General features: G+C 36.4%; 1 protein-coding gene across 3 annotated transcripts in view; it reads right to left on the bottom strand.

The window, feature by feature from the left end:
- Positions 1-418: 418 nt before the first annotated feature.
- Positions 419-10,362, bottom strand: part of MXI1 (MAX interactor 1, dimerization protein) — a 62,522-nt gene continuing 52,578 nt past the window's right edge. For 2 of the 3 annotated variants that reach the window (XM_039325174.1, XM_039325176.1), the window contains exons 5-6: positions 6,797-6,968; positions 419-4,548 (exon numbers count right to left, since the gene is read on the bottom strand). In XM_039325174.1, the coding sequence (XP_039181108.1) occupies positions 4,385-4,548; positions 6,797-6,968 (336 nt within the window). In that variant the 3' untranslated portion in view covers positions 419-4,384. The remainder of the gene's footprint in view (positions 4,549-6,796; positions 6,969-10,362) is intronic. The other variant, XM_039325175.1, reaches the window with a different exon arrangement.

The raw sequence follows: 10,362 nt of genomic DNA, 5'->3' as shown, positions 1-10,362 counted from the left end.
ACATATACCAAATGTTTCTGCTTTCTGAAGCTTTTACTTCCTTACTTGCCTGCTTTTATTTCACATAAGTATACAGCCCTATTTCTTCTTTTTTGGCATATGCCCAACCAAATTGGTATATGGATATAACTGAATTCCCCAGCTCTTCTGTACAAGGAAACTAAAGAGAAAAAAATAAAGTAACCAGGCAGGTTTCAGGCTTCTAAAAATCAGGACTTTTAAATAATTAAACTAGTTGGTAAAACAAGTTACAATATGCTGGAATTTAGCATTCAAAACTTTTTTAAAAGTTAAATTTAGCCGCTAGTTTGATCCAAGATACCACAGAGGAAAAAGTACCCAATAGCCTTCATTACATAGTAAGCCCTTCCTTTGACTCATTTTTGAAGTAACAGACAATTTTTTCATTTGGAGTCTATAATTTATCTAATATAATTGAAGTTTTACTGCAAATTATACCATTCACATAAATAGACACAAATGATGTAAATTTAGATACAGCGGACACCTCTCTAAATAATCCATTAAAAACATCCAATATACATATTTAAGTAAAATGTATATAAATTCTGTTTCAGTCTTGGAAATTTTCATTTAGTAGAGCTAGGAAATACAAAACATCTCAGCCTGAAGCAGTATAAGCCATAAGGACAACAATTTTACTTGCCATAAGTGAAAATTTAATAACTTTATAGGAATCCTGTTTTTTTTTAATGTAACAAGTATAAATGCCCTCGTGCATCTTTTTTTTTCCCATTAAAATACAGAATCATTCTTCTCATACACACAGTATTGCCAAGTAGAAGATAAGGGCACAGATCTGGAATGATGTATCGGTAAATGTGACTTTTTCAGATCATACTAGGATGGCTGTCTGAACTGCTTATTATAAAAGCATAACATGTAAGAGAATAGCATTTCTATTTAGCCTTTTGAGGTGGCTAACATCAAGATGCATAGATGATCTTGAACTGGCGGCATTTTTTTTTTCTCCAAAGCTAATGCCACCTTCAGAAGAGATTTTCCAAAGCAGAAAAATAGGTTTTGCCTCAGACTGCCCTGCTTGGATGCCGATACAACCACTCCCATTATATAAAAAAATTACCCTGCATTTTAAATGCAAAAGTGTATACAACCTCATGTCTGAATCTAAGGCTTAATTTGATGCAGATACAAATGGGAGTAAGTCCCATGGAACATAGCGGGATTTACCTCTAAGTAAACTTGCATAGGCTTATATTCCAAACCAGAATCCAATTTTTGTATGGTGGGAAAAAAAAATATGAGGTTGTGAATTGAAGATAAGGAACAAGTATAACATCCCAAAATGCAAAAGGATAATGAAGGACATGGTTTCACATTTATGAAAATTATATAGTATGTCCTCTCAATAGATTATGACAGGCTGGCTGCAGTACACCCTACTCAATAAATGATGTAATACTTTTTTCCACTTGGTAAAACAGAAAGAGTATTATCTCCAGAGATGTCTATCCTGATTATAGTTTCTTATTTACCAAGTCAAATACACCAAAGAAGATTATGACATAAGGTGAATGATTAAATGGTTTTGAATTAAGACTAAACATACTTTATTGGGAATTGGTGCAGAATCATTTTCACATGATCCTAATTTAAGCTAGAAGCTGTGCATTCTTTAAAGCAAACTTTCCAGACTTTAAGTCAAGGCTGTTGCTTCAGCCTTTCTTCTTGAAATTATTTTCTCATGCAAGCCACTATATCAGGTTTCTCCAATCAGGTTCTTGCCTGTCTCCTGTATTGATAGTGTATTAGAAGTGATTATCCAGCCCTGCCTTTCTAGTTCTAACACACTGACCCAGTGGACTAGTGAAGACAGCATTTAAAATTTGAAGTCAGGCCTTTTTGCTTAGAGAAAATATACTCTTTTAAGTAAGTTTCTGCATCTGAATTCACAGAAACAAGTTTATTTTGCTGGGATAAGAAATCATAGATTAGGATTGACAGCTCATTTGAGTTTTCAGTGTTCATTCTTGCACTCCCACCAAATTGCACTAAAACACTAGCCATATTAATAGGCCTCAGAATTATAAAAAGTTCTTATTGAAATTTTTACTCTCATTATCTAAAACTAACCATTCCTATTTCAGCCACTAGAGGGAGAGGTTACCATATAAACTGGTGGTACTTAGTTTTAATTCCATAGGGGAGAGAGATGTGTAACTGCAACCAGATTTTAATGAACATAAGAATTAAAACCCCAGCTATGAACACACTATAAAACCTGGCAGCATGATGTCTCTAATACATGTCACAGGTCCTAAAGTGGTAGGTTATACAATATAATAATAGTTCTGGGGCAAATGCCTAACACATTGGGGTTAAATCACACAACATAACAGTACTGAGACAAGATCTACAGGAGAAGTCATTGGGGGTATCTAATCACATGGCTAATGGAGGATTGTTTTTTCCAGGCACAAACAACATGAGTCTCATGAGTGACCAACATGGCAGAACAAATGTATTTCAGATACAGAAATGTTTAATGGTATTAAAGTGCTACTATTAAGCAGAAACATATGCTAACATTTAAACACAATTCCACTGTACTGCTAAATGAGGTTATTTTGTTTTATTTTTGTCACCCAGTCCTATCTAAACAATAAAATTAAAAGATCTACAGGACTGAAATTAACAACCAGTAATTATAATCAGCAATAAGTTATGAGTTTATAAAGCATTTTTTTTTACTTTTCATGTTTTTCCCTTAGTAATTGGGGGAACAGGCAAATTACTACCACCACCCCCCAAACCAAATCCTCAAATAAGTGTCATAAATGAAGTCTCAAAATAAAGAATAAAGTTTAAACTTGGTAAAGGAACAGTAATAAGTATCTCTGTGGTTAAAAAGCTAAAAGAGAAGCAGAGACCTCAAAGTGCAGGTTAGAAAGTTCAAAATAAAAACAATGATAAAAACATTGGATACAATCTTATTCTTTAACTGCAAAACAACAACAGTTTCTGCTCAGGAGAAATTGGAATCAACCTAGCAAATTGCTACGTCGAGATGCTTCTTAGCTATGGACCCAAGATTATATTAGAAATCCAGGTGCCAAAGTCTGCAAAGGGAATCCAAAAGGTAGAGCCATAAAACCAAGAAGAGTCCCTGTTCATCTTGTGCATGGCAGCAGAAAAACAAGTCCCTTTCAATTGGTGTTAATTATAAAAGAGATTTGCAGGATCATGCCTAGGAGATCTAGAAATACATTGTCACGTATAGGTTTTCTCATCCAAACGTTTACAAATGTTTATCAAAATAATTTGCAAAAGAAAAAAATAGGTAACTGTGGCTCAGAATGGAGACTTGTGTCTTTTCTGCACTTCATCACTTGTTTTACAGGCTGGTCTCACTCTCTGTATCAGGAGAATCATTCTAGCTCAGCCATTGAATCCAGAGCACGGTTGCACCTGTGGTGGCCTGCTACAACTCAATAATCTAGTGGTAAAAATCATACAGCCCAAGTTTCTTGCCCTGAAACCATGTCCAGCTGAAACACTGAGCTGAATGGGAAGTGCTTTCAGATTTGCAGCACCTCTCATAAGATATAAGCAGAGCATCTTGCTATTATTACATTTCTCAGATAATAATGATCAAAGACGGCTGGAGATATCCAGTTAATAAAAGATGCTGACTGGACTAACTTTTGCTGGTGAGGCTACAGGAAATCTATTTAACTGCTTAGTTATATTAAAGGGGAAAAAAATTCTTTGATGGAATTTAAAGAATTTTAAAAAGGAGCTTAAAAAAAATAACTTCAAAGTATTGTGCAAATGCATTGGAAGTGGTTCATCCAATGAACTATATTACCGTGGCTACTTTATCCCATCATTTGGGACCAACATATAGCCATCCCAGATATGTTAGATTATCATAGATATTGGACATACTTTATATTATTTATTATTAGCACCACAAGGGTCTTATAACAAGTTTGTTAATTTTGAACATGGGAAGGAAAAAAACCACAACTGTGACAAATTAAAATGCAAGCACCTGAACAGCCAAGTTTCCCATCCAATCCATCTTTCAATTCAGGTATCCATTGCTGATGGGAAAATCTCAGTCCAGCTATATGTAACTGGAATGGTGTCCTGGATTTGAAATTAACTGAAGTTTAGCACTAAGTCAAAAATTTTGGATTATGGTCAAATAAAGATTAATTGGTTCCCTTGCTAGGTTCCCACTCTTCCATGGACACATGGAGCTATTCTAAAGTTGTGTCTGTCCAAGCTTAGCTGTTGAAGGGTGGGTTGGGTAAGAAAAATACTGTATCTTAAGAGCTCTGCCATATGAAACTCAGTTGCCCCAAAGAAACCAGTTGCTCTGCTCTAGCACCAGGCTCTAGGAAGTGAAGGAGAGCTTGACACTAGCGCTGGAGTAACCCTCATCGCTCCCAATGCTCTGCAAGCTGCTGTGATCATCAATGTCACTTGTACTGGTTGTGCTGATATCATCCACATCTCCATGGGAGAACTCTGTGCTTTCCACATCCACTTCAATTTCTTCTGGGGAAAAAAAAAGAGTCTCAAGTTAGTATCAAAGTAAGTTTATTTAAGACCATCCAAGCTTGAAGAATCTAGGTTCATTCCAGCCACATCCTCAGGAGTTATTGTAAAGTTGTATGATGAGATCTTTGCAAAAACAATGAGCAAAAGAGAGAAAAGTGCTTTGTGATATTGATAAGAATTTTGAAAGAATTAAAGAAATTGGACAGCACTTATTTTTTACAAATTTGTATTAATAGCCAACTATCGTTTGATTGCTAGTTTAATATTTATATCTGGTCACAGTGCCCTGGATTAAACTGATAAATATTAATCAATATTCTATACATGAATAGACTTTTCTCTTATCCACTCACCCCAAACAGATTTCTCAGTCTACATTAAGGAGCAGTACTGTACATCAAGATAGATGTGCTATTCATAGAATAAAACTTCTTTGCATATTTGAAGTTTTAAAGTTTCACATTAAGAATTTGAAGAAGTAATGCAAAATAACAGAAGATCATAGAAGGATAGCATGGATCGTTTGTGAAACAAGAAGGGTAGTGTTACCTAAATTCTCTTGATTAATTGAGTTTTCTATTCTAGTAAAGCTTTAGCCTCTATTGTTGCAGTGTTGTCTAGGTCTCTCAAAGATATTCTGGATCTATGTATTTTAGGCCAAGAGAGAAGAATGGCTAAAGACCCAAGTATCAGTTTATCAGCTGCTCAAAGTAATTAGAAATACTTTCTGAGCAGATTTTTTTAAAAAAAAAACAAACACGTTTTTAAGGTGGCTAGGGCAGATGGCCTTGAAAAAATCTGCAAAAATACAGTGGCATTTGGACCCAGGGAAGCCCAAATGTATGCCGTGTTAAAAAAAAAAACCAACCCACATTCTTTTGGTTTATCCAGCATGGTGCCTCAACACTCTCAGGATAACAAAAACCTCAAGGGGAAATACCTACTACTATGCATTTAATTCTTGAATCGCACATTCATCTAAGAAGAAGCAGCAACCTGTCTTTCTGAGAAACACGTGTCAATGAATTAATGTTAAAATCAAATATTCTAAGAGGGATATCATCCCAGATAGTTGTTGACCTCTCCCTTCCCTATTATATTAGTCTGAGTATAATGCCTGAAAACAAGGTCCTTTATTATCTTAATTTCATAAAGCAAGAATCCCAATCTATAATTGTTAAGCTAAGAGAAGCCTCTAGCCCTATTCAGAAAAAGAAAGAAAACTTCAAAGTAAGTTCTCTCTTCACCCTAAAGTTAATCCTCTCGGCATATTCATAGTAGGGGAAAATCTTTGCCTATAGAATTATGATTAGTTTGTTTCATGTAGACCAGAGTCCTGTACTACCATTTTTTTAGCCAGTACAGAATTCAGTAGCCACACATAAAGGTTTTTTTCCTAAAGACATTTGCCTATTTGCATGAACATCTTGAGAATATGCCATTGATTTGAATAACTTCTGATGGATGCAATGTTTATCATTAGCACTGTTTCATTCAAATGCCTAAGTAGAGCTAAAGATAATTGTATTTATATCAGTCTCATCATTCTAGTGAAAGCTGTTTCTGGATGATGTGCAAATAATCTTGTGATGTCTTAGCATTGATGCCTTTCCTATCAAAAAATCATGATAGTATCATGGGAAAATAAACAATATCCAAATAAGTTTCTACTACATATTAATTTGAAAGCTCTGCTAGAATATCATTAGTGCTGTTTTTAACTCTCAAGAAAATTGAATTTATATCTTGGCAAATTTGGAGAATTAAACAGAGGGAATGAGTACAAATGACAATTAACCAAGTAATAATGTTCCAGAGTGTAACTACTTGGTCAGATAGTTGCAGGTCTACCATATACATTTTTAAACAGATACAGAAAGAGTCTTTGTACTTATGAAGTACTTTACATAAGACTAAATTATTTTAAGTAGGTATCTTGTAGACCTGGAAGTTGCTGATACTTGTATGAATTCAACCCAAATGGGCAAAAAAAAAAAAAATCAAATATATTTTAGATAGAGACCAAAATTAACAGCTTTTAAGATCTGCTAAATTGAATAGGGATATTAAGGACTCCTAAATGACGTAGGCTTCCAGACAAGACTCACTCAAGTCGTGTCTCATTCATCTTGCAATCTGAATGAAATTATGATTACCCATTGGTTGAGGCAAAGAAATTGTACAGAGCAAAGAGAAGTGAACATTTTGTGTCTTTAACCAACATATGGAGGGATCAAATACTGACCTCGCTCTGAATCAGAGCGATCTGAGGACATGGTTGATCCAGTGCTGTCCATTCGTATTCGCTCTATGTCCTGAGGGCTTTGCAACTGCTCCAATCGTCGCTTTAGGAACCTTTGCTCTCTTTCCAGGTTCTCAAGCTGATGCTGGCTTCTCCTGTCGGCTTCTTCAAGTTTCTGCCATGATAAAAGATTGTTTTTCATTGTCTGGATTTCCCCTGCACGTTCCCCATTTTATTTACTAATATTCTCTTCAGATCTTATTTTGAGAGCTTTGTCAGAAGGTAATTTGGTGTTGTTTATGACTACAGAGAAAATTGGAAATATGTTTTTGGCAAAGTTGGAGGATTAGCGATGAAGAATATGAATGATATATCACATATGTGCTGCTGTGTAATTATGTGTCAGATATATGCCCTTAAATGGCATCCTTGCAAGTAAGGAAAAGTAGTGTCAACCCTACAAAAATAATCAGTTTGCTTCTCAGTCCAATCTTAGAGTAATGAAAAGGAGAGGATCAGGTAGAGCATGAGTAGTTCTTTCCATCACTGCCCAGTCTCCATTCAGATAATTTAATAGGAAAAAGCATCACAAGTGAAGTGTATACAGTGGGGCAAAAAAGTATTTAGTCAGCCACCAATTGTGCAAGTTCTCCCACTTAAAAAGATGAGAGAGGCCTGTAATTGTCATCATAGGTAGACCTCAACTATGAGAGACAAAATGAGAAAACAAATCCAGACAACCACATTGTCTGATGTGGAAAGAATTTATTTGCAAATTATGGTGGAAAATAAGTATGTGATCACCTACAAACAAGCAAGATTTCTGGCTCTCACAGACCTGTAACTTCTTCTTTAAGAGGCTCCTCTGTCCTCCACTCATTACTTGTATTAATGGCACCTGTTTGAACTTGTTATCAGTATAAAAGACACCTGTCCACAACTTCAAACAGTCACACTCCAAACTCCACTATGGTGAAGACAAAAGAGCTGTCGAAGGACACCAGAAACAAAACTGTAGACATGCACCAGGCTGGGAAGACTGAATCTGCAATAGGCAAGCAGCTTGGTGTGAAGAAATCAACTGTGGGAGCAATAATTAGAAAATGGAAGACATACAAGACCACTGATAATCTCCCTCGATCTGGGGCTCCACGCAAGAGCTCACCCCGTGGGGTCAACATGATCACAAGAACGGTGAGCAAAAATCCCAGAACTACACGGGGGGACCTAGTGAATGACCTGCAGAGAGTTGGGACCAACGTAACAAAGGCAACCATCAGTAACACACTACGCCGCCAGGGACTCAGATCCTGCAGTGCCACACGTGTCCCCCTGCTTAAGCCAGTACATGTCCGGGCCCGTCTGAAGTTTGCTAGAGAGCATTTGGATGATCGAGAAGAGGACTGGGAGAATGTCCTATGGTCAGATGAAACCAAAGTAGAACTGTTTGGTAGAAACACAACTCGTCATGTTTGGAGGAGAGAGAATGCTGAGTTGCATCCAAAGAACACCATACCTACTGTGAAGCATGGGGGTGGCAACATCATGCTTTGGGGCTGTTTCTCTGCAAAGGGACCAGGACGACTGATCCATGTACAGGAAAGAATGAATGGGGCCATGTATTGTGAGATTTTGAGTGCAAACCTCCTTCCATCAGCAAGGGCATTAAAGATGAAGATGAGGCTGGGTCTTTCAGCATGACAATAATCCCAAACACACCGCCCAGGCAACGAAGGAGTGGCTTTGTAAGAAGCATTTCAAGGTCCTGGAGTGGTCTAGCCAGTCTCCAGATCTCAACCCCATAGAAAACCTTTGGAGGGAGTTGAAAGTCTGTGTTGCCCAGCAACAGCCCCAAAATATCACTGCTCTAGAGGAGATCTGCATGGAGGAATGGGCCAACATACCAGCAACAGTGTGTGCCAACCTTGTGAAGACTTACAGAAAACGTTTGACCTCTGTCATTGCCAACAAAGGATATATAACAAAGTATTGAGATGAACTTTTGATATTGACCACATACGTATTTTCCACCCTAATTTGCAAATAAATTATTTCCAAATCAGACAATGTGATTGTCTGGATTTCTTTTCTCATTTTGTCTCTCATAGTTGAGGTCTATGATGACAATTACAGGCCTCTCTGATCTTTTTAAGTGGGAGAACTTGCACAATTGGTGGCTGACTAAATACTTTTTTGCCCCACTGTATACCTTCACTATTTAATTTATCAGCTATTTCCTTGAAGCATTTCCTCATTTGACCAGTCATTTATGTAATCTACTGCAGACTCCTTTCATCACAGCTGAGAAATCTTACCAGACCAATACACAGGGTTTCTTGATGGCCAGCAAGTTGCATAACTCCAAGTCATCTCAGGCTAATGCCATTCATTTAAGTAAGCAGGGTTTCCCTCCCTGCTAAGCTTGAGCTGTTCCAGTGTTTAAGCACATCCTGATCCCTGTGTGCCTGGCACTACTCTTAAAAAAAAAACACCACACATCAGGGAAGGGTCAGAAAGACTGTAACCAGGGCACCTGCAGTGCTCTTTTTAAATAAATTTCTTTTTTTTGTTTGTTTGTTATTAGGTCCTATATTTATTTTCCAAATGCAGTTCCCATATATTGTAAATAGAATGCAAAGAGAACATGTAGATTTGAATAATTAACACTTGCTGATTGCTCTAGGTCATTAATATTTTCTTCCTGATGTATGTGGTCTGCTCAGTGGCACATAGAGCTGTGCAGAGAATGGTCTGTTCTGAATAACTGACTCTGGTTGCTGCTCCATGTGGTTTAGATTATCTCACTTGATGCTTCACTAGTAAGTATAACCTAAAATCTGGAACACTCTTCAGCATGGCCTTTCCTAAGTTCATGCCCTCTAATTAAACTGTGGACAGTAACATTAGTAGGTTGAAGAAAGATGGTTAAACATGGTTGGTAGTCAATAATATTTTCAGGAAGTCGTTTAAGGCACGATATAACTCTTGCATAGTATGTTTTATATGATTTCAGCTACATACTTAGCATTTTGCTTTTATTATTGTTTCACAATGGTACTGGTATATACAATATATCTGGGATTAATAGTTTCTGAATAATGCTATTGCCATCATATCTTTTGTATTTAAAAATATAAAAAATAATCTATGATTATAAAGTCATGCATAACATCAATGATAAACATAACACTTCATATCCTAGTATGTATTTGTCAGATGCCTGAATACAGTTTAGGATGGAAACAGAAATAAAACTTCATTTAACTTGGAAATTATCTTGATAGATGTGCCATACTATTTGGGTATTCAAACATAGGTATGCCCAAGAGTCTATCTATACTATCTCAACAAGCAATATTGAACTTCACAGAAAACACTTTGTTAGATGAAGCCCAATGACAATTGATAGTACCAATGATACAATATAAATTTCTTTTAACATTTTTTAATTGTATTTTGTAGAACTGTGGTATTCAGGATTTTTAAATGATTTGTGATGTTTAAAAGATGGTATTTAAGCAATTATATGCTGAACGTTAAGTCAATGATTTCTACACCAGACTTCAGAT

This window comes from Crotalus tigris, unplaced genomic scaffold, assembly GCF_016545835.1.
Source record: "Crotalus tigris isolate CLP2741 ecotype Arizona unplaced genomic scaffold, ASM1654583v1 scf7180000024319.607755, whole genome shotgun sequence".
NCBI classification, from domain to species: Eukaryota; Metazoa; Chordata; class Lepidosauria; order Squamata; family Viperidae; genus Crotalus; species Crotalus tigris.
Note: the sequence above shows the minus strand (reverse complement) of the source record. Positions and strands in the feature narration are given on the sequence as shown.